At 37.6% G+C, this 27,942-nt stretch overlaps 1 protein-coding gene across 2 annotated transcripts in view; it reads right to left on the bottom strand.

Moving 5' to 3' along the window:
- The window catches only part of Tbck (TBC1 domain containing kinase), a 145,171-nt gene that overhangs the window by 61,128 nt on the left and 56,101 nt on the right, over positions 1-27,942 (bottom strand). For both annotated transcript variants that reach the window (XM_051165504.1, XM_051165503.1), the window contains exons 19-22: positions 26,867-26,950; positions 20,010-20,095; positions 10,627-10,663; positions 8,957-9,118 (exon numbers count right to left, since the gene is read on the bottom strand). In XM_051165504.1, coding sequence (XP_051021461.1) covers positions 8,957-9,118; positions 10,627-10,663; positions 20,010-20,095; positions 26,867-26,950 — 369 coding nt within the window. The remainder of the gene's footprint in view (positions 1-8,956; positions 9,119-10,626; positions 10,664-20,009; positions 20,096-26,866; positions 26,951-27,942) is intronic.

Raw genomic sequence — 27,942 nt, 5'->3', positions numbered from 1 at the left:
GGGCCACGTGGTTGAGGAGTTATTTTCCATTCTGTTGAAGACCACAGTTTAAACAGGCAGCACATCAAAGTACTTTCAATTTTTTTGTGCCCAGTGTAAAGAGGTGCAGGGGCTAGGCAGAAGGGAGCTATGAAACAAGACCTGTGAATGCTGCTGTTTTTCTAAAATCTTATTCAGAAAATAAATAATAAACATCACTTTAAAATATAAAAGTTTGGCCTCTTCCTTGTGGTATTATCAGCAAGTGTGAGAAATTTCAGTTTCTGATTTTTTAAAAAAGATTCATTTTATGTTATATATATGAAGGTTTTTTCCTGTGTGTATGTCTGTACATCATCTGCATGCTTGGTGCCGGCAGGAGTCAGAAGTGGGTGCTGGGCCCTTTGGGACTGGAGTAAAAGGTGGTTATGAGTTAAGAACCAACCCTGTTTTCTATGAGAGCAACAAGTGCTCTTAACAGCTAAGCCATTTCCCCAGCCCTAGTTTCTCATTTTAAAGTATTTTTATGGTTAATTAGTTATAATACATAACATATACATTTTGAGTAATTTGAAAGCCAAAACACATATAAAAAGTCAATAGTAAAGCCACTAAAAACCAATTTTATTAGTAATATGATGAAAAAATATAAGAACACTGAGATAAATTATCAGATTTTTGAACTGCTCATAGAATCTCACAAAGAGTTATACAATATTTCTACCAGGGTGAATGGCCTTCCTATAGGGCTTTGGAAAACTTGGGACTTGATCTAAACTGGAGCATTACTTTAGTTTGCAAAACACAGAGCAACTCTGACTTATTTTTCATTCTAACATTAAGAAATGTTTCTTTTATTCACATTATGTATCACTGTACTACCAGTCCACCTGAAGAGACTTGAAGTTGATGGTGGGTGTCCTCTTCTACTGTGCTTCCTGCTCCTGAGTGAGGCCAGGTGCCAGGCAGAACCTAGAGCTCATCAACTACAGCTGGTCTGACTAGCCAGCCTGCTCAGGGTTCCACTGTCCCCGCCTCCTGAGTGCTGGAATCTCAAGTGGTTAGTATGTGGGCACAACTTTTACATGGGCTCTGGGGATCTGAACTCTGGCCCTCATCCTTGTACAGCAAGTACTTTACCCACTGAAATATCTCCCCAGCTCCCAGGTTTATGTTTCAAGAGCACTGCTTAGGTCAGTGTTATGAAAAATCTCTGGCTTCTTGGAGTCATGTCACAGCCCTGTAATCACCTTTGTATTTCCCCAAATTATTTATGTTATCGTAGAAATGATGTACTATTAAGATTTTTAAATTTTCCAATTTTTCATAAATAATGAGGTAGTTGTACCCTCTTGCCCCCTTAACAAGGCTGAATATAAACTGAAAATTTGAAAATAAAAAAAGACATTTTACTTCAGTGGCCACACGATCATGCCCCATGTCCTGAAAAAACTTCTCAAATTATCTATTTTCACATTTATGCCTAACAATTTTTTTTGCTCAAATTAATATAATATGCTATGTAAATGAATCCTTAAGTTAACATGTAATTTTTAGGAGTAAAAGAGAAGGGACACTGATAAGACTCCATAGTTAGCCTCTTTTCTCCCCATCTCTTGGTAATTCTAAGACATTCACAGCAATAGACAGAGACATGCACAAATACCATGAAGTTACAAGATGGAAATGTTAACTGACAGATTCGAAGCACGACTGTTCAGAACTCTCACTGAGCAGTCACGAGGACAAGGTGCTCTCCCTAGATCGTGGAGAACCATGAGAGCACTTCTGCTGAAGATGCCCTGCTCCCCTCCAGCTCAAGCTCTTGCAGGAGAAGGCAGAAGAGTAAGAATGCTCCACAGAATCAACATAGTATTCACATTTTTGTACCCAATACTACTTTAGGTACTAATTATTTTTATTTGTTTCAAAGACATAGAAAAGAAGATACCACTACAAATATTTTTAAAATATCCCCACCTGGCCCACAAAGGTGCTTTTCTGTCTGTACTTTCTATTTTCTTTTCTAGTCAGCATCCCCTTGGTTACACCTGTGAAAAACATTCACAAGTTGTCGTCCTGTTTAGTACTTTCTTCTATTACATTTTCCTCTTTTTATTTTGTACCTCTAAGTCACATAAAGTCCAAAGAGGCCACACATTAGCAGTCTATGATCTATAACTATTAATGTTTGGCTCAGATCTTACAGGGCTTAAACACTTATGGTACTGTTTACTTCCTGGAGTCTACAAGTATTATTAGAACCTGAGCTGTGCTCACTCACTAGAGTGCCTGCCTACCTTGTAGGGAACGCTGAGCGCCATCCACAGCATCATATAAAGTAGGCATTGCAGACCCAGACCTCTTTTACCAGCACTAAGGAGGAAGAGGCAGGAAGATGATCAGGAACTCAGTGTCATCTTTGGCTACAACCTAGTTCCTGGCCAGTAGGAAAAAGTGAGACCTTCTTTTATAAAAAAATATCATTGTGACCTCATTTCATTTATATTTATTCCTAAATAAAATAATCTGTTAATTGAAAACTAAAAGCTTTTTGTTTGTGTAGTTGCAAATCTCTAAAAATCTTTTGAATCTTGGCATATAACTGCAGCAAGTCTCTATTAACTTCACAATGGCTTTAGGGTGACTATAATTATTTGATAGCACTTTTGCTATATTATGTATTAAACAATGGAAAAGTAATATTTGGGGGACTGTTTATCCCATCAATAGCTGTCCTAAGTCACAGCACTGATACTACATCACCTTTTCATTGGCCAAATATTTTGTTTCTGATACTTCTTTTTCATAAATGAAAATATGTTTTAGCTAAAATGTGAAAATAGGTTTATGCTTTTGACCAAATTTATTTTTGTCTATTAATAGGAAGCCTTCTGTTCTCAGAGACTAGACTCCCTCAAACTCTGCATCACATAGGGTGATGAAGAGTAAAACTGAGAATTCAGATATCTTATCCTTCACCTCTAAATACGCTGCCTCCTCTCTGCTATCAGGGACTTGAATGCTTTGGAATCCTAAGCACAAATAAACTCTTCTTTAAGTTACCTTGGTCACGGTGTTTTCTCATAGCAACAGAAAAGCAATCCAGTTAAGTTGACCAATAGGGAATAGAAATGATAACATATGACAGCACTCAGAGGAAGGACAGCAGGTAGCCAAAAAGAGACTTGATACCCTATGAGCATATACAGGGGGAGGAAATCCCCCTCAGTCACAGTCATAGGGGAGGGGAGTAGGAGGAAAGCAGGAGGGAGGGAGGAATGGGAGGATACAAGGGAGAGGATAACAATTGAGATGTAATATGAATAAATTAATAAAATATTACAAAAAGAAATGATAAAATGTCTAAGATTTCTTTTTCTGAGGCTTAAAATGAGCAGGTAACATCTACTGCATGTTTGCTAGTCATAATCTTACACTTTCATGGTTTCAAAGTGAGAAACTAACCTTTTACCATGTGTAAAGTAAATCCAAAGTAGCCTTTTTAACGCTATACTACACAAAGCTGTCATTTTTCCTGTATGGTATGTAGCAAGATAAAAATATGCCATTTGACTATAAAACCATCAACTTGTTATCATGATGAATTTAATACTTATTCTATTGATAGTTATAACTGAAATTTATTTCTATTAGGCAATGACTTTGGAAGGATAGCAATTAATGAATATTGAGGAGTAATTAATCAGGAAGTCATTATTTCGCTTATCTGTGTTCTGTTATTCTATCTTTATAATGACACTTCATATCTGAATTAAGCATCACTAGTAGTATCTAAATATATCCTGCATGTTTTGATTACCAGCATCCACCAGTATCCATGCTAGAACATGAGCTTAAGAAAAATCCAGTATGGGTCTATACGAATCTGACCCATTTCCTGGCTCCTGCCAATCATACTTCCCTGTCCTGACAGGCAGGCCAGCAACTGTATGCATACACTCAAAATCTATCTCCCAGAAACAGACAAAAGCCAAAGGTTTGGAATTTTCTAGGTGGGGAGACTAAATAAAGCTTTAGAATTTCATTATACTCATATGGATAAAAAACACCACCAGCTTTTACATCAATACATAGTTCAATGCCTTCTCCTTCCATCTAAGCATCATTTGCTTTGTGGGTGTCCAAGTTCTACCTTCTACAATAAAAAAAGATATATATGTAAGAAAATGCTATAATAAAACCCATTACTTTGTATGTTAATCTGAAAAAGATAAACTAGCAAATAAAACACACATATAGTGCTTGCATTCCTTATATTTTTCTGTACCTTCATTTCATTCTTAAACATCATTTCATTGTTTAAAAATTTTATGAATGTATGCATACTTATGTGCATGGACATGTGTACACAGATGTGAATCCACAGTGCACTTGTGGAGGTAAATACAACTTGTGCCCTCGCCTTGTACAGCGTGGGTCCTAGAGACAGAGCTTAGTCCATCAGGCTTGGCAGCAGACACCTTTAGGTGCTGAGTCATCTTAAAGATATTTTTTAAGTATTTATATTTAAAATTTCCAGTCATAACAAATATAAGGCAAGGTATCCAGTTTCAGCCAATGACTATTTGGGTGATACTTATACTAAAATATTTACTTTATTTATTATTTGAAATTCGAGCTTAACAAGGATTAATGACAGCCTTTACTGCAATTTACACTGTAACAACATGCCATATAAAGGAAAACTTGGATCATATCAATGTAAAGTATTAGAAATTAGGGAGCAGGTTAATATTTTCTGATGTCAAGGCATGTAAGAAAATAGATCAAACCTTGACTCCTGCATCCATGTGTTCACACATACACACAGACACGCGCGTACGCATGCACACATGCACACACACACAATCATGCACGCACGCGCATTGCACACAGTGGCTCTAGAGCACTGAGTCCAAAGAGTTGTCCCCTGATCTCCTCACATATGATGTACTCTGACATAAGTGTGTGTGTGTGTGTGTGTGTGTGTGTGTACGTATGCTAAGAAAGTAAATAAAGAGTTGCTTTCCTGAATATGCCATACTACATTAAATAATGAAAAAGAAAGCACTCGCAATTTACAACTCAACATAGACAAAGACCTCTAGCCACCTCTGTACCAAAACACACAAGATACTTTTGAAACTAGTGAAAATAGTAGGTACTAGCATTTTCTGCAGACTTATGCTGAGAATACTCTAATATGCAATATACTAAAAACCACAATTCACTTAAAATATCCATTAAAACTTTTTCTAAAGGAAAGCTTAAAAATTTTCTGCAACAAGACAAACATTGCAACTAATAAATTTTAAAGTCAAATGCTAAATTCTTCATTCAAGCAGGATTAAGAACCCCCCTTAAACAGCAGTCTCCTTTAGTATAGCCACTATTTCTTGTATGTATTTATTTCTCTTACTGTCTAAGAAACTAGCTGGATCTGAGAGTAAGCTGAGTCCTCTCTGCAGACTTCCCAGTTTCTTTCCATAGGGTCTCTAGGAAGAACTTCTTTTGTGCCTCTAACGACTCCGTCTTTGCAGATGTTCAGGTATGTTGTAATACATACTTTAAGAATTTATTTGAAACACACAAAATGGGCCCTCCCACCTCAGTCACTAAGTTAGAAAACGCCCAACAGGTATTTCCCCCACTGAGACTCCCACTTCTCTGACAATTCTAGCTTGGGTCAGGTTGCTTTAACACGAGGCAGCACATGGGGCTAATATGCTGTGATGTGAACACAGCTGCATCTCACTCTCAGATCATGCTTTTTTATCATCATCAGCATCACACTACAAGTTTCCCAATTCACAGGTTGAAGATGATAGAACTAGAGTCAAACTCTTGTATGCCTTGACTTCTAAGCCTGTGGGTGCTAGAAAAGCTATCTGGAAGCAGGAAAAGATGCTCTTCTTAGTCATAAAACACAATACCACTAAAATAATATAATCTTAAAGGTAATTTATTAATGAATTCTTATGGTAGTCACCTCCATGAATTTTTAGAAAAAGCTAAGAGGGGAGATTGTTGCATTTATTTTATTAAGGCATATTATAATTGAATTAAAAAGTGAAAAGCATAATAACAATATTAACATTTTATTATTATTTATAATTGCTGTATATTTATAATTATTATAAGTATATAATTATAAGTAATATTATTTATAATAATTAACTTATATTGCATTTGTTCTCTGCTGCTTTCAGTTCTTTATCTGTGCTGATTGAACACCATGGTCTATTGGCAGGAATACTGTCATTCTCAGAGTTAGAGATGAGGACACGGGGTCAGAGGTTAAACTGCTTCTCTAAGGTCACAATGACCCAGCTGGCAATGGCAAACACCAGATACAAACACACCAGGCAACCTGGCTGCACATTCCACTTTTAACCACTTGGCTGCAAAACACTCTTTGTAGAAGCAGCTAGAACTGATGACCTTCCTGTTCACAACGTACCACAGAATAGTCCTCTACTATTATGGATAAGATCTGGAATAGTAAATTAAATTCACCAAGGTCTGTAGTTAATTAACTTTTCTTACTTATTTAAATTTAGTTGGATTTCACTCTAACACAACATATTTAGTGACTTGAAGTCAATGTTGATCATGACCTTAAAATCAGAAGCACAAGCTGGGCATTGGTGGCGTGTACCTTTAATCCCAGCACTTGCGAGGCAGAGGCAGGCAGATAACTGTGAGTTCAAGGCCAGCCTGGTCTACAGAGCAAGTCCAGGACAGCCATGGCTACACACAGAAATCCTGTCTGAAAACAAAACAGATTCTAAGCACAATGTAGCTGGACTATCTCTCTTTTGCAGGTAGACTAGAATACAGTTTGTTTCCACAGTGTTCTACACTTGTGTTATCTAATACTCTGAGTGTGTTAGTTTGTCTGTCTTGGTCTGCACTCACATTTTAGGTCTGTCCATGGCTACTTCCAAAGTTCTTCAAGCACAGTTGGGGAACTCAGTATGCTCAAAAAATGAAATCTTTTAAATCTGCTTGAGAAAAATATTCCACCCAAGTACAATATGCCTAAAACCCAAACATGGTCTACTTAAGGGACAGTTTGTACCAGAATCTTTTATGCTTCTTTAGAAAGGTTATGTGCTCCTTATTCGCTCTTCTCTCTAACAGGAATTACACACAGCCACTGAATACTGAGGAGCCAGAGTAACAGCAGAGTGGGTCAGGGCACTTTGCATCAGTAGAAGCATCTGTTTTCAGGGTGAAGAGAGGGTTGCCTTTTCAGCTGGTTAGTTCTAACAGATCTAAGTGCCACCCTTCTGACTTCAGAGTCTGTAAGAATGGTCTGCACGGTGGTCATTAAGTGTCCTACAAGCCACTATCACAGATTTTTTTTTCACTAGCATTCATGGGAACACTTAAGCTTGGAAGAAAAACAACTAAGTTTACTTGATCTGAAAAGGCACAATCAGCATTTCCAACATACTTATTTTTATAACTGACAAAAAAAATTCTTTTAATCCTAATCAATCATCCACTGTTTACTTTGGCAAGCTGGGGAATGACAAGAAAGCATCTGTGGGGCAGAGACAGCTTCTGAGTTTGTGAAATTTGCTTCTTTGTTCCTATTCAGACTCCGCCCCACCCACAAAAACATTGATTTTTCACCATCTCCTATAAAAAACTGAAAATAAAATCCAGAACTATTATTTGTTAATATAATAAAGAACTTATTTAAAATAAATTTGGTAAGTTGGACGACATTGTAACTTGTGAAAAAGTGAGAAGGAAACGTTTTAAATTATTCCAAGGCATTTTTGTTATTATTTTTCCTCAAAGGATGAAGACCTTTAACAGAAAGATGGTAGAATAGAAAATATTTGCCAAATATAAGCAAAGGTAGGTGCCAGACTTCTTATTTCTCTTGAAAATGCTTAATAAAATATAATCTCAAAGTATATGTGACTTTTTTTGGTGTTCAGCGACTTTATCTTGGAATGTTATACGTGTGTTTACTATTATTACACACTCATGTCTCCCTGAAGACACAGAAGGCAGTAATGGAAGCAGGAAAAGACAAAAAAACCAGAAAATGTGAGAAAAGGTTAAAAAATAATTATTTTCATTTTATGTTTATTAGTTTTTGCCTGCATGTATATATGTGTACCTCATGCGTGGTCGGAGCCCACAGAGACAGGAGGAGGGCAGTGGATTCTTTAGAACTCAATTACATTTGATTGTGAGACTCCATGTGAATGCTGGAAACCAAACCTGGGTCCTCTGCAAGAGCAGCAGTGCTCTTAATGGCTGAATCTTCTTTTCAGTCCAAATTTTATATCTTAAAAACATTTAGTTTCTTCACAGAGTAACTTTCCACACTCTTTAGATACATTATATCTTAGGTAACCACATAAAGTTTATCTTTTCAGCATCCACAATCAAACCATACTTGTCTTCTGTATTTCTGCATTGCAATATTCTCCCCAAGGATTTCAAACTTCTCCTTGTAAATAACTTACACAGCTTGGTCTTATATTACATAGTATATTCCTATAGTGTTTGGCTTGTTGTCCTATAAGGACAGTGTTTCCCTCTCTTAAACTATCAAGTTGTTACCCAAGCAGCTGTGGCTAGGAGGGAGCAAAGTCCCATGTGAATTACCATCCTTGTATAAACGCATTCTCAAACACCTTCCTGAGTGGCCTTTATTTACTCTCCATCAGCTGAAGATAAATGGCTGAGTCCTAAGCAAAGGGTAAATATGTTACTCCACAGCCATGACCTTTTACCCTTCTGGTGGCAATACTGTGATGGAAATAATGCACAGTGGCTTGGTGTGACCCACAGTAGTTTCTGCATTCCTGGGCTAGCAAAAAGCACTGGTTATCCTGATAGTGAAAATAGGATTCAAGCAGAAGATGGAATGATTTTTCTCACATAAGACAGCACATTATTTTACAGTCAAAATTGCATTCAGTGATTCCTTCATTTAGACACATACCTGGTAAGTCAGAGAACAGAAGGATGCATTCATTGAAGCCATTAGCCAAAAGCCGGTCCCTCAGCTGCTGGAGGATGGCTACTCCAATACAGAATGGGAAAGAGGAATTTCCAAGTAGTAGTGTATCCCACAGGTGGAAAATTTTGTGCAGTGGAAATACATCTATAGGAAGAATTTTTTTTAAAAAGTGCTCTTAAACAAAACTCAAATTTGTCAATAATACTAACAGCTGACATTATTGGACATACAATTGTTATTACTTCAAGGTCAAAGTTGTTATTCAAGAGCTAATGTGTTAAACTGGCTGATAAAATGCTTGACTGTATTTTTTTTTTAAGATTGTGTGTATGTGTGCGTGCATGCGTGTGTGTTCACACATGTCTATGGATAACATCAGGCCTCCAGAACTTGAGTTACAAGTGGCTGTGAGTCACCCAATATGGGTGTTGGGAACCAAACTCTGGTTTGTTCTCTACAAGAGCAGCAAGTTTTCTTAACTGTTCAACTAACCCTCTAGGCCTGACTCTATTAATTTACAGCCACCTGAGGTGCTTAATACTCTGCTATCAGATTGGTCGGATAGAATATTTTCTGACTCCCATTTACAATTGGTATATTTTATACAGAATTTTCTCCAGAATTTTAGGAATATTATCTACATGTTTATATTTACATATATACTTTAGAATTGCTTTATGTACATTAAGATATTTCCATTGTATATCATAAACAATTGTTTTATTAAATTCCCACCAAAAATCTATTAATTAAAAAATATAACAATTTTCATTAAATAGTACTGTGAATATCTTTCTAGGCAAAAGCACATAGGCTATTTCAAATATTATTCTACTTATTGTGTATATTGTGTTCAAGCATGGCTGTCCATTTCCATTAATTCACACAGTAAACTGATTAAATAGTTACCTACTCATAAAATATGATTACCTTCTAGAGGATTCCGGTTTAGGAAATAAAACCCTGAGTTATTAGAGACTATCAGCTAGAATGTATGCCAATTTAGTTGACAACCGTCCTCAGAGAATTGATGTTAAATTCTCTTCTTAGGAAGAAGTTAAGCTGTGTATGACAAACTAGATAACATTCTTTTCAGGATTTAAGGCCAGAACACTTGAATTTTCCGTCTATAAACTATATCATATTAGAATTTTATAAAGATGCATATTACACTTGCTTAAGATTCTTGTAAACTTAAAATTCTGAGGGAGAATGAAGCTGTGCTTTTGCTGACACTAAGGTAAGGGGCGGGGGTCTGCTCAAACTACTGCACCAACCAAGGACAATGCATACAGTAAACCTAGACCCCCTATTCAGATCTAGCCAACAGACAGCGCATTCTCCACAGCTGTGTGGAAAGCAGAGAATGACTCTGACATGAACTCCGGTTCCCCTTATTTGACCACTTCCCCTTGGTGGAGAGGCCCGGTGGCACTCAGAGGAAGGGGAAGCAGGCTACCAGAATGAGGCATGATAGGCTGTGATCATACGGTGGGGGAGGAAGTCCCGTCCTGTCACAGGCCTAGGGGAGGGGAATAGAGGGTAAGAGGGAGGGAGGGGGGAACGGGAAGATACAAGTGAGGGGATAACAATTGGAATGTAATCTGAATAAATGATTTAAATAAAATTAAAAAAAAAAGAATGATACTTACGAGTAAACATGGTGAGAAACCAAGGGATGGCATAGAGCTGTGAGCACAGGAGCACAGGACACGGGTGTGGAGAGAGCACAAGGCACAGTTAGAGTAATCCCCAAAACAGAATGGCTTAAAAGTTCATTATTTTGTTCTATTCCACTAACTAAAATGTGGAAGAATGCGGGTAACTACAGTTATTATTACAATAAATGATTACACAAAGATATCCAGCTTACAAATCTGGGTGAGTTTTTTGCCAGGAATTACTCAGAGTGTATCTTAACTTTATCAGTGAGTAAGCTCAAGACCATGGCCAAATCAAATGCAGTAAGAGAACATACATGTTAAGTGCATAGTTCATAGATGTTAAAGGTCCTTGTGACAGTTTATCTTTTGTGTTAAATTGGCAGACTATTAGGATACTCTTCCAGGTCGAACTAACTTTTGAACAGTGCTCAGTGAGGTGGACTGTCCTCCTAGCATCATCCAGCTCACTGAAGCCCACAGAGAGGGCGTGAAGGTGGAGGAAGAAGAGTGCCCCACTCCTTTATGCCTATCTGCTGTGCTGAAACACTTCAGTTCATTCAATCCTGTTCTTAGACTGGGACTCTTAGTAATAAGCCTCAAAATTAAAATAATTTGGAAGTGAAAACAGGCTACAGTTAAAGACATATACTACCCACTTAGATAAACATTCTTTCAACACCTATCAATTATAAATTTATGAGATGAGTAGCATACTGTCTTGGCATTGTATACAAGAGAGTATGTATTCTATCCAAAGGCCAGTCAAGAACTAAAAGTAAAAATGTACAGTTCATTAACATATAAAGTAAAACTATGAACAGTGATTTCCATATCATCACTTACCTAAGCAGACAAACAGATAATCCTTTCTAGAGATGTTGCAAATGTGCAAAGGAAGCCCAGAGGATATTTGGCGTCATAGTAACAAGTACTCATTACACAAAGAAAAAAAATCTATCAAAGTATAAGTTATACACCTTAATTTAAATTTAAAACAATGAGGCTGACTTCATCACAGCTTTTGACCTTTATTTTAAAGACATAAAGTCAATTACATTACTTGCTACCATTTTGATGAGGGTCAATTGTTTGTCATTAAGAATCTTTGGAAAAAAAAAAAAGAATATTTGGCCAAATTTTATTAGAGCTACAATAATTCATTCTGAGCATTTTCATTAATTTACCCAATGTAAAATGTTTTGTATTGAATACAGATGAACCAGATGTGTTACAAGAGATTTACATGCTTTGTATCTATGTGGTACAACCACAGGCGTACTGGTTAGGGAATTAATAACAAAAATGCAGAAGCTTATGGCCTCCTTTACCACAGTGGTAGCATTCTTGTGGGTAAAGGTTACTTCAGTCTTCATTCATTCAACAAACGCTGAACACTTAATACATTTAAGGCTGTTAACAGACATATAGTCCGAGGCAGTGACCAAGTAAGTCACAGTTCCAGTGGTCATCGAAGGCTTCCATGTTGCCAAATCTCTCTGCTAGTCTTTTATACCACTCAGTAAGGAGAGACATTGTTCACACTCCCACTATGAGAACTGATTGTTTTTTTAACTTGGCTTCAAGACAATATACTCATCTAGTTTTCTTCTTACTTTTCTTACTTAGGCTTACCCGTGTTTTTTGTTTGTTTGCTTTTATTTCTTCTGAGTTTCTTTTCATCCTTCTGGCTTTAAAAAACATGGCTGTTACAGTTCAGTTCCCAGAAACAATTTTTTTCTTTATTTTTCTTCAAATACGAGTTGCAGCATGAAGACTGGCATATTTCAACTCTACTCCAAGGTCTCTCCCATAAATTCCAAACTTACATTTCAAAATGTCTATTTATATCTCAGTGCATATGTCAAATATCTATCATCTGTCTGTCTGCCTATCTATCTATCTATCTATCTATCTATCTATCTATCTATCTATCTATAATCTATCTACAGTCTTTCAACCATCTACCTTCTCTTGAGCTCTTGAGACATCCCCCTAACTCTGTACCTCCAAACTACATTTGTACATTCAGTCAAAAGTATCTTATCCATCCACTTGCTAAAAAGCATTTTTGCAGTTGTTCCTGACTCCTCTTTTCTTAAACACCGTGTACCTGTCACCAGCAGTCTTGCTATTCCACCTTCAAAACACATCCCTGTGAAAACTTCTCACTACCTCTACTGCTAATATCTAGACTGAAGCCACCACCATCTCATGTACCACTTCTTCTAAAGCTAGGAAGAATCTACTAACTTCTGTCCTGGTCTGTTCTTGGATTTCAGCCAGCAAGGTATCAGAATGATCTACTTATGTCATGTCAGGGGCCGCTATTCTACTCAAAAGCGTTTTATTTCTGTGGTGCTAAAAGGAAGGCAGTGGTGGTGATGTATCTCTAACACTCAAACTGCTCCCCCTTCCGTGTCCTGCCGTGGACCTCACATTTGCCAACTGTGCTCCATTCAGAGTGGCTATTCCTTCAACATCTCTGCTACATGCTTCCCACCCAGGCCAGAGCTGGCTATTGCTTGTTCTTTATCTCGTTTTCTAAAGGAACTGATTCAAAAGTCACCTTTCCTGTTAGCTTTTCTTGGTAACCTTATTTAAAAATTCAACTCTTCCTTCATTCAAACACTTAATAAGTATGTCCAAACTCCATGTGTTTTTATTTCTTTAGAATTTACCAATATATACTGAATATATCACATTGTCTATTTACACATTTCTTTGTTTCATGACATCTGTTTTATTATTTACTTATTTATTATGGCTTTTATTAGGAAGCATACATTATAAAAGATCTTTTATTTATTTACCTTTTAATTTTTAATGTTTTTTCTTAAAAATTTCATGTTTTATTGCCAGGATGAATAATGAGTGCCTAGAGGCCAGAAGGCGTAAGCTGCCCTGCAACTGGAGTCACACAGGACTGTGCGCCACCATGTGGGTGTTGGGAGGAGAACCTGGCTCCTCTGCAAGAGCTCTTAACCGCCACGCTGCCTCTGCAGTCTCATTACGTATGGTTTTATTATATATTTCCACACAAATATGAGGAATTTTTTTATTTACCCCCTTTAATGTATTCAGGGGATAGAATAATTCATGCTATATAACAGGCATCCAAATATTTGTTTAAACAATGAAGGAAACACACAATGGAGCTATCCAGAGTATAGAACCAAATGCTCCAGAGATTATGCTGTCCTGAGAAAGAAGTCTTCAAACAAGAATGAAGAATGAGGAAGGACTTAACCCCGCATATGTTGTCGGGAAGAATATTCCATATTAAGTGGCAGGAAGTACTGGAAACATCTTAAAATCTAGTTCTACACACACACACACACACACACACACACACACACACACACACACGTTACTTTTAAAGGGTTTAAATTAGGGAAGGAAGCTTGTCTACTGATATGAGCAAAGTGATGACTCAGATTCAATGAACATCTTGCAGACTCAGCGGCACTGTAACTAGCACCAATACTTCTTACCAATAAAACTACAACCAGGGAGATGCACTGATAACATGTGACACACAGTTGCTCTATTCTTTCTACATTTTCCATTTGAAAATTCTTGTTCCTTCCTTCCTTCTTTCTTTTCTTTTCTTTTTGAGAGAGGGGGAAGCGTGGACTTAGGGGTTGAATGCAAGGCCGGGAAAGCACTGTGTCATCAAGTATATCCTGAGCCTTGTTTTAATCATTTAGTTTTAGACAGAGTCTTACTAAGTTGTCTAGGCTGCCCCGACCCCAAAGCCCTCTGTAACCAAGGACAGTTGCGAACTTTTGAATCTTTTTCCTCAACCTCCCAAAGAGCTGCAATAATAGACTTGTTCAATGAGACCCAGCTTAATTCGTACCTTTTGCCTTAAATAATTTCTCAGGCTATTAGTACAGTTTTTAAAATACCATCTGATATACATAAGGCTATGGGAATAAGATAGTATGAATAATGGATCTTATTTTTAATGGTTCTAAGTACTTAAATATTTGATTATAAATATAAAAATATATTTAGTCCCAGCCGTTTCACAGTTTCAAGTTAGAAGCGGAAAATCAATAAAAAGTTGTACATTTTCTGAGTAATCCCCTAATTGCAAGTGTCAGCCCGACTTGACAATGTATTTTCTCTTGTCAGCTAAGTAAATGCTGCCCCCTAGCAACAGCAAGCAAAACCTGGCAACATTTAGCCAGTGTTCTCTGCCCTGTATAATGCTGGTAAAAACAGACACAAGTTGACTCATAAATACTTTCCCACATTGTCAATTATTTCAAAAATAGAATATAGTTCCTTCTTCCTTTAACTACAGATATGGCACTTTTTATAAATCTATACTATTTTCTTAAAATATTCAAGATAACATTAAAACTATGTTGTAAATATTTCATTTTAGTCACAGAGGAATTATTTTTATCATTACCAAGAAGTTATTTATAATTGTGTTTAAGAACACAAGAGCAACAAGAAAACAGGAGTAATGGAATTTTTTTGTTATTGTAAAATTGTCTCAGTCCATTTTGTGTTCGTATGACATAGTCCCACAGAGTAGGTAAGTGATAAAAGAATTCTAACTCACAAGCTTGGGAACAACAAAGTTGAGAATCAGGTGACCCTGGCTAGGAACCTTCTTTGTGCCATGACATGGTAGAAAACTGGCGAGAGTGGCAAGCAGTAAGTGTGGAAGAGAAGGACAAAACAATGCCAAGTTAATCTATAACAATCAATACAGCCTGTAAGGCCCGACTCCTGTGTAAGATATAAAAGTTCTCAGAAAAACTTCTGGTGGCCTCCTTGTGTCCTAACTGCGTGTGGCCTCCTTGTGTTCTAACTGGGGCTGGCCTCCTTGTGTTCTAACTGCGCGTGGCCTCCTTGTGTTCTAACTGCACGTGGCCTCTTTGTGTTCTAACTGCACGTGGCCTCCTTGTGTCCTAACTGCATGTGGCCTCCTTGTGTCCTAACGGCGCGTGGCCTCCTTGTGTCCTAACTGCACGTGGCCTCCTTGTGTTCTAACTGCACGTGGCCTCCTTGTGTCCTAACTGCGCGTGGCCTTCTTGTGTCCTAACTGCGTGTGGCCTCCTTGTGTTCTAACTGGGGCTGGCCTCCTTGTGTCCTAACTGCACGTGGCCTCCTTTTGTTCTAACTGGGGCTGGCCTCCTTGTGTCCTAACTGTGCGTGGCCTCCTTGTGTTCTAACTGGGGCTGGCCTCCTTGTGTCGTAATTGCTGTGTTTTCCTGGGTTGACATTAATGTTGTGGCAAAGGCATGGGTAGATAAAACTGCAGAAATCAAGACAACACTCTCAGAGTGTAACAGTTGTTTATAAAGGGTAAAATGATGACTGTTTCTAAGTTCTTCACTAACACTTTGTGAGAAGGCAGAGGAGCTGGACAATCACTTCCACTACGGGGCCACAAGGTGCTTTCTTCAAGAAATATGGTTTTCACTTGAAAGGATGACAGATAGATAATACTTTAAATGTTTGGCCAACATTTCTCAAAAAATAAGTAAAATAAGCCCATTACTTCTAGAAGCATCTTGCACTGAGATGAGGAATATAATATAACAAAAAGGGCTGGAAAGATAGGCTAACAGTTAAGAGTATGTTGATCTTCCAGGGGGCCTGACTTTGGTTTCCAGCACCATGTTAGGCAGCTCACAGCCACCTATAACTCAGTCCCAGGGGATTCAACAGTTCTAGCTTTCATAAGAACTGGTACACACATGGACATACCCCTCCACAGAGAAACATAGTTTAAAAATAAAACAAATTTAAAAGAGTATTACAAGACTGCTGTCTAGTACCTATGTGACTGTGTGGGGTGCAAGTTTGTGATACACATGTCTGTGAAGGCTAGCAGTTGACCCTGGTGTTTTCCTCAGTCGATCTCCTCCTCCCATGTTGATGCAGGCTTTCCCACTTGAATCTAGAGCTTGCTGGCTTGATTACTGTAGGATGCCCTGTCTCTGCCTTCAACACACTGAAATCACAGATGGGTCACCATGCCCAGCTGGCAGTTAAGTGAGTGAGTGATGTCTAACTCGGGCTACACAATAAAAAACTGTACCCACAGAGCAACCTCCCTAACCATTTAGTGAAATTTTATACGAACAGTGATGACAAATTTGATTTTTTGATTTTGTATAATGAAATGCTTCATATAAATCAGTGTTTTCCAGATTACTGAAACATAACATGAGAACACCATGCATGGGTGAAAAAGACATTAAAAATGCAAGGCAGACTAATGGACTGTAATGGAACACAGGATGAAAAATTCACCGATACAGTTTTAGATTGTACGTTTCAAACAAGCTTAAGACATGCCTTGATATAAAATAATGAATGGCAAAAAAATGAACATAAAGTATATATGAAGATCCTGCTGTTTTAATTTAGAGACTTAAAAAAAAAAAACCAATAGCACTCTTCTGCTTTGAGGGAAAGTTATGTTTTGAAATACACAACATTAGCTAACATGTTATTATTAACTGTGTGTGTGTGTGTGAGTGTGTGTGTGTGAGTGTGTGAGACACTGTCTCACTACAGAGTGCAGGCTGGCCTTGAACTCCAGGTCATGCTTCCGGGAACCCCCGAGAACTTGGGATGCCATGCCTAGCTAGTTGTTGCCAGTCTGTTCGTGACTCAAAAGCTTCTGATCAGTGGGAGACATACAGACATCTCCTGGGCTTCTCATTAATGTTCAGACCATGCAGTGATGATGAGGTGTAGACAGCTATGGACACTGTATTTTGTTTCCTTTTGCTTGCCCATGGGCAGTATGGAGGTACATTAGACTAGAAACGCTGCAGATCTGGGGATTCACATGAGGATTACTGCACAGCATAGTTGTTAAATATTGAAACTACAAGTGGTTCTCTTAAACAAAAAGTTACACAGCTATTATTTTGTCTTTCCTGGTAAGAATAATAAGCCTTTAGTTTGTAAGACTTGAACACTTTCTCCAGGATAGTAACCCAAGCTTTCCTATGAAATAATGGTAGTAAGTTGTTTGCATTCAAAGGTCATAGAATTAGAGTTAAAGTTAGGCTCATCACAGCATTTTGACAAAAACACACCATTAGGACTGACAATATTCTATAATGGAAATATTATTTTGGAATAATCTAAATAAAGGATTAGTTTCCTAGCTTTTCCTGCAGTGTATTTTGATATAAAATCAAAAGTCCATTGTCAGCAGTCTCTTCTTTAAAACTTTTTAAAGTCCAGAAACTAATAAAGAAACTAAAAAACAAGTATTTCTCAGTAGTCCTTCTGTACTTTCTGTGTACATATATAAACCCAGCTCAAGTTTATAGCAAGCGCTTTTGAAGAGTTAGAAAATTAGTAGTGTGAGCATCTCTTGTCATCTGCAGTTGTGTGATGAGGGTTACACATTGCACTCCTGAGTTTGTTAGCATTATCTTCAGCTGAGATGGTAGGGTCAAAAGGACACAAGCTACTGAAAGATAGCAAGTATCATTTCTCTTAATGGGACACTTGACAACAACTGAACATTTTATTTAAAAAGCCTGTTCTCTTAAGAATGAGGAAGCACACTTTCCTAGTATATTTCCAGAAGCAGAAATGCATCAGGAAAGAATGATTAAACTCTGCTCTGGCCCCAATTTTTCCAAATATGCCTTACTTGACTATTTATATGTAAATCACATAACTCCATGACTTAGGTAATCTAGGCATCACATCAGTGCACAATATCCCAAGCCTCTTACGCTTCAGCACTGCTCGGTGCTCAGAGGTCTGTGACCCACAGCAAATGGAAGGGAGCCAGAATCACAACCTCTCCTGCATAGGAGCCTACATTTCAACTCTGGAGGATTGAGGAAGGCTTGCTTTGACAGGATTAGTTCTGGAGTGGGAAGACATCACTGAAGCCACTCTTCATCTGAACGAATCCTAGCTCACAGGATTGCTAGAGGTACAGCCACAATTTTCTCAAAAGTAATTTTAAAGGAAGACTACTGAAGATAATGATTGAAGGGAACAATTAAAGAATTCTGCATACACATGCTGATGAAGTGTTACCAAATTGTGATTAGGAATGTCAGAAAAATTCCCACCACCCACAACTACTCAATGTCAAAGGTCTCTCAAAGGTTACAAGGTTAAATTTGTTCTTTAAAAAAGCTAATTTATTTATTTTAAAAAATTAAATTTCCTATCTGTGCTTATATTGTTTTTCCCTTCCCTCCAACTTCTCCTACTTCTCACTCACTCTCAAATTGATGGTCTCATTTTTCAATTACTATTGTTACACATAAACATATGAATTAATACATAAACACAGCCTGCTGACTCCATTCATTCTTGTTTGTTCTACTTTCAGGGCTGACAAACAGCAACTGGGTAACCAATCAGGGGCTCGCCCATGAGGAAGACCCATTGATCTTCTCTCTGCTGTCAGTAATTTGCCTGTAGGTCTTCAGATTAATTTACTCTTCAAACTGTTGGTTTTAAAAACATTATTTAATTTTACTTTATGTGCACTGGTTGGTGTGAGGGATCAGATCCCTTGGAGCTGGAGTGAGATGCCATGTGGGTGCTGGGACTCAAACCCAGGTCTTTGGATGAGCCGAGAATGCTCTCAACCACTGAGCCATCTCTCCAGGCCCCAAGCTGTTGTTTTTAAAATTACCCAGCTAATATTCCTCTTTATTTACTAAGAAGTTTCATTTGCTTACTTTCTGTGGGAAGGAACAGTTGTAGCTGGGACTTTTTTTAATGGGTTAAGATATAGTCACTTTCACCCTCAGTTTTCTTGTTGTTGCCATATTCTCAATAGTGAGAAACCATTACCGAAAGGGCATCTAGAAATCCATTTCCAGAAATAGGTGCAGAAGCATGGTCAGGGGGTTACTATCAGCACCAGTTGTGGGTGTTAGGATGTTTAGAGTTTGCCCTGAACTGTGTACATAATACTTCGCAGGGCACCATTCTATTAAAAAAAAAAAAAAAAATCAAGGTGAAAGCCAGATCGGGGCAGCACAAACCAGACTCGATGAACTGAGAAAAGAGAGAGGACAGGAAATGGCCAAGAGGGCGCACATGAAGCTGGAGGGAGACTTGACTCTGGTAGGAGATGGAGTAAACACGAGCAAAATACACTGCATGAAATTTGTGAAGAATTAATAAAAATATTACTTTTAAACCCACTCTTCAATGATTGTTAATAGTAAACATGCAAGGGAAGATGCAACCCTATCTTCTTTTATGTAAGGACATGGAACGTAACTGCACTTGTGCAGACACCTTCTGATGACCAATAATTTAAAATTACCATCTTTTCTTCTGTCATTTCCGCTTGACTTTGTTGCTGTCAGTTCATGTTCTGTAGATGTAGTAGGTATACTTACGTCAGGAATGAAGCCGATCTCATTGAGATGGTTGCTCAGCTCTGGATCGTGGAATGCGATCATCTGGGAGAACACAGTCAGGTACTCTGAAAGGAAAATAGTACTGAGGATGGTCACTGTCTTCACCAACTACCTCGAAGCCTTAAAAAAAAAAAAAGTGAACCACAGCTCACACTGAGTGAGAACATAGCTGTCTGAAACAGCAAGGTACTTTAACGAACATTTTTCCATTCTGTTACTATTTGAATCACAATACTGAGTATTAAACAAATACACCAATAAACTATATCACACTTTACTTTTAGAGCTATTTGTTATTTCTTAAATAAGAAATTAAGCACAGGATGGCTGATGTTTTCCAACAAAAGAGTACAAATACACTTGCTCTGGTAACAGTATATATCTTTCTCATTTATCAAATACTTAGAAGGCAGAACAGACCGGAACTAAGGAACAGTGAAAGACAAGCAGTCACAGGAGAGTGACAGCACCTAAAACTGGTTTCTATAAACACATTTCAGCATCTTTTCTAGTTGTAATTTTTATCCTACCTAGAATTCTATATTTGGCATATGTAGAAAATAATTTAATTAATTAAATAAAATTAATGGCAGCAGGTAAATGGGCCAAGTGCAGTGGTGCATGTCTGTAATCCCAGCACTCGGGAGGCAGAGGCAGGTGGATCTCTGTGAGCTCCAGGCCAGCCTGGTCTACAAAGTGAGTCTAGGACAGCCAAGGCTACAAAGAGAAACCCTGCCTCAAATAAACCAAAAAGAAAAAAGAAAGAAAGCAGGTAAATGGTAGGCAATTGAAAATATCTTTTATTGAGCCAGAGAGAAAGCTTGGTGTGTAAAAAGCCTACTGTGCGATCATGAGGACCTGAGTTCAGACCCCCAGCACCCACATAAAAGCTGGGCATTTACAAGCAGCACTGGAGGATAAGGAGCCAGGCAGATCCACGGGTTGCTAGTGAGCTGGTACAGGGAAAGACTGGCTCCAAAGATACAGTGGAGGCAATCTGGAAGACACCTAACTTCATTTTCCAGTATCCACATGTATGCACCTAAAGTGGCTGCACACAGAGCTGTAACACACACACACACACACACACACACACACACACACACACACACACACACGAGGGTAAAAGTCCTTGTATATGCAGATAAGTACTGGAGAAGCCAGTTAAGTTAAACACTCAGGCTTATCTCTTCAAAGGACATGTTTATCCATCTTCCCTGACTACTGGAGAAGTAGTTTACAACCTGGTGATCCTTTGCTATCTGTAGGGCCAGGCTTGGCTTGAATCCCCCGGAATATTATGTGTGTTTATTCAAGACTTGCCCTCTAAAGCTAGAGTGTGCTTCTTTGTCCATAAAGCTATCCTTATGAGAGGTGTCACTTGTACTTTACAACAGAGTAACTTCTATGTTATCTTAGGCCAAGTCAATCATGACTCCCACAAACATGACATTTACCTCAGTCCATTCTCCCTAGAGCCTATGTTGAGCATTGTTTCTGAGTCAATAGAACACATCTTTATGGAAAAAGACACATGTATCTTGTAAAAGAATTTCAATGTAAACATGTTTTAAGCTTTGTTGTACACATGGGACAACAAAATTGTCATCACAAAACTTTTTTCCAAAATTGTACTGTCAGACTTCTGAAGGTGGAACCAGTGATGGCTATCTAAGTTGAACTGAACTGAATTCATTCTTGTCTCTGGAGATTATTTCACTGCCAGACATAGAGCAGGCAGGGATCCCCCACAACACACACACACAGACACTCGCACACACACACACACACATACATGCATGTATATATATGCACATGCATGTACACACACGTACACACGCTTTTTATTATAATCCTATTACAGATTACAAGGTTCAATATGAAGAACCTTTACCCTTGTTTCAATAAGTTTTCACCAATTTACTTATTACATATTAACAAACCTAAATAAAATGATAGTAGCATGTGTTCCAAATCAGTAACTTTTTTTTGATTGTTAAAAATTAAAAAAAATTAAGCCTATAATCTCAACACTTTGGGAGCAGAGAGAAGAAGACTGTGAAGCCTAAGATAGCCTAGGCTGCAAGGCAAAACAAAACAAAATACAGCAAGACAAATGAGCTCAATTTTTTAAAAAATTGAAATCACAATAACAACCCCCTTCCAAAAAGCTTTCCTTTGATAATCTAAATTTTCTCCAAAAAACCCCTATTTTTAAATGAGTTATTTGGTGAAATATCTTTAAAAATGTTTCATTGCATTTTCAGTTTATATAAGTACTTGTGTTATTTCAAGAAATAGTACTAAGTAAAAGTAACCTATTATTTTTTAACTAAAACTGTTCCTAATTATTCCTTGATTTGACAGTTACTTGTTCATAAGTACTGTGTGAATTTTTAAGAAGAAACCAAGTCAAGCAAAGTAAATGTCAGTGCCTTATTTAACTCAATGATAGAACAAATCATACCACTGACCTAATGGAAGCATTGTTTATTCATTCTAAAGAACGGGAAGTCCAATTAACACATTTCTTCATTTACTCTTCATTCTAATACAACAGCTTTCAATTTACCCACAATCCCATTTTAGAACAAAATGGTATACTTTGCAATGAGTTTCAAAAGTTAAAATAAAATTGAAGAACTAGGACATATTTGAAGGCCCAGGGTTTAACTTTCTTTAACTGCTTTCCCACCATCGCTAAATTCAATATATCCAAAATCCAGCAGCATGTATCATCAGCCAGCACAAGTACTCAATTGTATATTGATAAGCTACAGTTATTAACTTTCAACTTCTAAAAAGCATGTTTCCATTCAGAGCAGAAATTCATGCTTCAGGCAATTCTCCATAGCTATGCTTGGGTTTATTAAACACCATTCCTACTTAAGCCTGATAAACTTAATTACCATGTGGATTTACACAGCTAATTAAGGATTTACTGAGGAAACCTCACCCATATTTTCCTTGTGTTCTGCCAAAGAGCAATGGCTGGATATATACCAGCATGCACATACTCACACACACAGAGATATACTAATACACCATTTATGTATTACGGTATTGAATGTAAGTTCATATATGTAAATATAATTTATAAAGTTGGCAAAGTTTGGGCTATGGAGAACAAGCTTCCAAATGAGGCTCAGTGTTAGTTCTTTATTTCACGGGGGACATGAGAGAATGTATGTGAAAACTGTATTATATTACACAGTCTCTCCTAATGAATTAAAAATTCCCCAAAGTAACAAAGTATCCAATTGTACATATCCTTTGAGATAAAACTGAAGGAAATGAATGGTAGTTACTAAGAAATAGAACAGTGGCTAGATTAAAACAAAAGATTCCACACATTTAACATTATTCATTATATATGATGTTTTGTTTTGTTTTGACAGAGTTTCTCTGTGTAGCCTTGGCTGTCCTGGACTTGCTTTGTAGACCAGGCTGCCCTTGAACACATAGAGAACCACCTGCCTCTACCTCCCTGAGTGCTGGGATTACACCCAGCACCACGGCTAGCTATATTTTTTAATAAGTATTGGTGTTTATCTGCATGAATGTCTGTATACCACGCAAACAGGTGCCCACGGAAGTAAAAAGAGAGCATTGGTTCCTCTGGAGCTAAACAGTTGTGAACTGCCATGTGGGTGCTGGGAATTAAACCCAGGTCTTCCAGAACAACTTTCCAGGCTAACCCATTTTAAAGGGACATCAAAATGCTAAAGCACTATAATTATGAATCATAAAATGATGAAAATATGAATCAAAGTTCTTTAAATAGTCTCAAAGATAGTATTTTCCAAATGTGAACAGTACTCGATTTAAAAAAAAAAATGAAGCTATTTATAAAATCACACTTAAACCTCAAGTTTAGTTTCAATACAATTCCATAAAGAGAAATATAAACTTCCTATATTATAATTGGAAACCTCGTATTTTTAGTTTTGAAATGATGTATACAGTGATAATGTGTTTTCTAATTTGTGTATTAAAGTTTATTGTCCCCTTTTATTTATTACATACACAGCAACTACAATCCCCAGTAAAACTGATTTAAGACTTTCACCTGATAATATCATAATTTTATGGATGTTTATATATAAGCTATCTTACATGAAGTATATGCGAGATGAACTTTCAAAATCTCCACATAAGATTCTCAGCTAGTTCCTCTCTGACCAGCTTTTTAGCATCGACTCTCTTAGCAGGGAAAGCAGAGATGAAGGATGATAGATACAAAGCAAATAACCGTGTCTGCTTATTGTTCAGAAACGACACTCTTAATGTGCTACTATCTCCCATAAGATTTCTAGTTTAGCACTAAGTTCAAGCATCTGTCCTGATGCCCTGCTGGGTGGAGTCTGTCACAGGACATCGATGTTGGGTTAGTACCACTTATAAGTGAGTATGTACCATGTGTATCTTTCTGGGTCTGGATTAACTCACTTAGGATGATCATTTCTAGCTCCATCCATTTGCCTGAAAATTTCAAGATTTCCTTGTTTTTTAATAGCTGAGTAGTATTCCATTGTGTAAATGTACCAGCTCCAGGTAGAGTGATGAGAGTGGTATTAAAGAGTGGTGGGATGGAAGGACCCAGAGGGTTCAGGAGCCCCACAAAGAGACCATCAAGGCCAGCAGATCTGGACCCAGGGGGCCCTGCATAAACTGTTGCACGAACCAAGGACAGTGCATGCAGGAAACCTAGACCCCCTGTACTGTACAGATGTAGGCAATGGACAGCTCATTCTCCACGGTCGTTGGAGGACCAGAGACTGCCTCTGACATGAACTCTGGTGTACCTGATTTGATCACTTCCCCTTGGTGGGGAGGCCAGGCAGGAACCCAAAGGAAGGTAAAGCCGGCTATAGGGATGAGACCTGAAAGGCTGTGGTCATAGGGTGGGGGAGGAGGTCCCCTTCTGTCTGAGGTCTAGGGGAGGGGAATAGGGCAGAAGAGGGAGGGAGAGTGGGAATAACAATGTGGATGTAATCTGAATAAAGTATAATAAAAAGGGGGGAATCAATACTCGTAAAATTAATAATAGGGTGTAAAAGAACAGGTGGGATGCAAGTTAACAAATGACCAGATTTGACTAAAAAGCCATCTGGCTTACTAATTAAAAAGAACAGGTCTAGCCACCCTGTAGTTACTTCCCTAAGGAGAATTTATATGAGGTAAGCAGACAGGACACTGAAACTGCTTCAGGATACTGAACACTTAGTTCAATAATACTTTGACTCCATGGATCAGGATATGCAAACTGTCTACGAATTTATAACAATAAAATACATTTTAAAAGCTAAAAGAAAGAAACATTTCTAGTTTATGCTAAAGATAATGGTTGCAGCAACAGGCAGAGAGATGCTGTCAGGGGTCATGTATGCTTCCAACTCCAGCCAGAGGCAGGGGGAACAAAGCCTGCTTGAGATACACACCAAGTTTCCAACCAGCTGGCCTACAGAGCCAAACCCCAAGCCAATCAAATGAAACAGGTACACAGTATGCTGCCTCCAGGCACTCCACAGAAGCCAGCTGACGAAGTTATTTGCCACTAACAAAGTGGCAATGAAGCTGGATCTACTTACTAAAACCCAAAGAACAAGCACGAGTCGTTATAACTAAAAGGGAAGAGTGGGCTCAAGAGAAGAGAAAGAAAAATGATTTTTTAAACATGTGGTTGTGGTGGAGCTCAAAGAAGTGCCTCACACGTGCTAAGCAAGTACTATACCACTTAGTTATAGCCTGGGCTCAAGAAAAGTGATCTTGATTTAGGGTTACATATGCTAACCATTTTTTTTTTTTTTTTTAAGTAAGCAAGCAAGCTCATCTAGTTAAGTCTTTCTAGTTAAGATAGAACATTTTCTATATCGGGAAAAAAAAAACCTTAGTTATGTGATAGAAGACATTCTTACCAGGCTCACTACTTCATATATTGTTTGCTTTCCCCATATATCCTACCATTAAAGTAAAATATCATGAATGTTTATAAACTGGCTTTTCTAAATCACTACGGTGAAAGTGATTTTGACTCCAGCCCTGGCATGCACATCTAGCTTATGGCCAGAAAGGATACTTACTTGTATATATCACATTTGACAGCTGTATTTTTTCCTCCCTCTCTTATGCCAAGGACTTGATGAATGTCTGTATGTGGTGGGATCGATATCCTAGTTTGCACTGGTTTGGCACACAGCATCTGGTGTAGTTAGTGCCATGTTTAGCTTTCAGAAATAGCCGGATTTAGTTATATGGTCAGCCTAGAACTACAAGTTACTGCTGTAAAAGACAGTAACATCACTGTGAAAACTACAGTGTCCTTACCCTCAAAGGACTTAGAAAAATATACACATAAATAAAAAACTCGGGAGATTTTAATACCCTAGGTTTACATGTTGTGTATCTTTTTTACTCTGATATTTGGCAACTTTACCTTTCTCTGTGAATATACCTTGATCTTAAAAAAACAATTCAAAACTATTTAATGTTGTGCCAGACTTCATTGGCCAACATATTCCTATACTGTAAGCTATAAAAAACTATGTTTCAACATCAACTCCAATTAAAATCCTCCAAAATGGCTTATTTCATTTTAATTGGTAGAATCAAACTCTAATTCTTAAAATAACTTGTCTACATCTCAACTGAATTCAGAGCACATATTAAAGTCATTAGAAAAGGACTATTATTCCTTGTGAATTTGTAGGAAAAAATGTTTCCTGACCTTTCTTCCTGTGTTTTGGTGATGAACCCTCAATATATGCTACTGAGTTAAAACTATTATCCCTTAGACTGGTTACTTTTGACAGAAAACAGGCAAAACATATTCTTACCTTGTATTACATGGGAGTTGTCTTTCAAGAAGAAGTTATACAGGTACTTGGGAATAAAAGCAGACATGCATGCATAAGCCAAGGCTAAGGAAGAAGAAAGCAGACACACAATCAGGTAAGGAGTAACGGCCGGCTGGTGCTCACTCAGCATATATTCTTTGAGTCTCCTACTAAACAACAATTATGGCAATAAGTGCTGGAAACACAAAATTACAGGGAGAAAAAGCCTCTGCTATTTTAAAAAATGAGACACTAAAGATAAACATTCCATTAACTTCAATTTAAAATTGCTGTGGCAATCATTATTTTACAATAATAAAATCTTAATTGCCTCAACTTTTTTTTTTTTTTAAATTTCTAAGCACTAATTACTAATGAAGTACAGGAACCTCATAATCCTGAATGTTGATACAAGCAACGTTCCTGGATTTAGGAATACTAGTTATAAGCTGTACCTTCTAGTATATATTCTATTCTATTACTCTCATTACTCTTAGACCATGACATATAATTAGATATACCTAAGTAATCCCAGAAAAAGCCAAGTGCAAACTAGCAAGTGAGCTTGTTATAGCAGAGTACCACAAGCTTATTCAAAGAGAGAAGTCTAGGTTTTTGGAGATTATGCCATCTCTACTCAATTCCAGACTTTTCTGTTGCTTATGATATGATAGAATATGAAAAATGGAGATCCTGGGGTACGATATCTATATAATATAGGATATCATACCTGACAACTAATTTAATTTAGAACTCTAAATTTTATTCCATCAAATCTAACAAAGTACCTTTAAAAATCTACCAGAAAAAATCCTAAAACAGGATGGAAAACAAAATACCTGCCATTAAAAAAAGACTGTCAAACACAGGTTGGCAGCACTAGCACATGGGTACTAGTCCAGGAGAACAAAGCACACATTGGTTCAATTTCCTAGTGAACAGCACGTTGCCTAAGTTCAGAAAGGAGCTAGGGCAGCATCATTAAACAGGTACATTTGGAATAATATGTGTACAATACAGAATAAGGGAGAAACCTAGCCAATACTAACTGGTTTATAAATTATTTAGAAAATATA

The sequence above is a fragment of the Acomys russatus genome, chromosome 23, assembly GCF_903995435.1.
Source record: "Acomys russatus chromosome 23, mAcoRus1.1, whole genome shotgun sequence".
Taxonomy (NCBI): Eukaryota; Metazoa; Chordata; class Mammalia; order Rodentia; family Muridae; genus Acomys; species Acomys russatus.
This window is presented reverse-complemented; position numbering and strand designations above follow the sequence as displayed.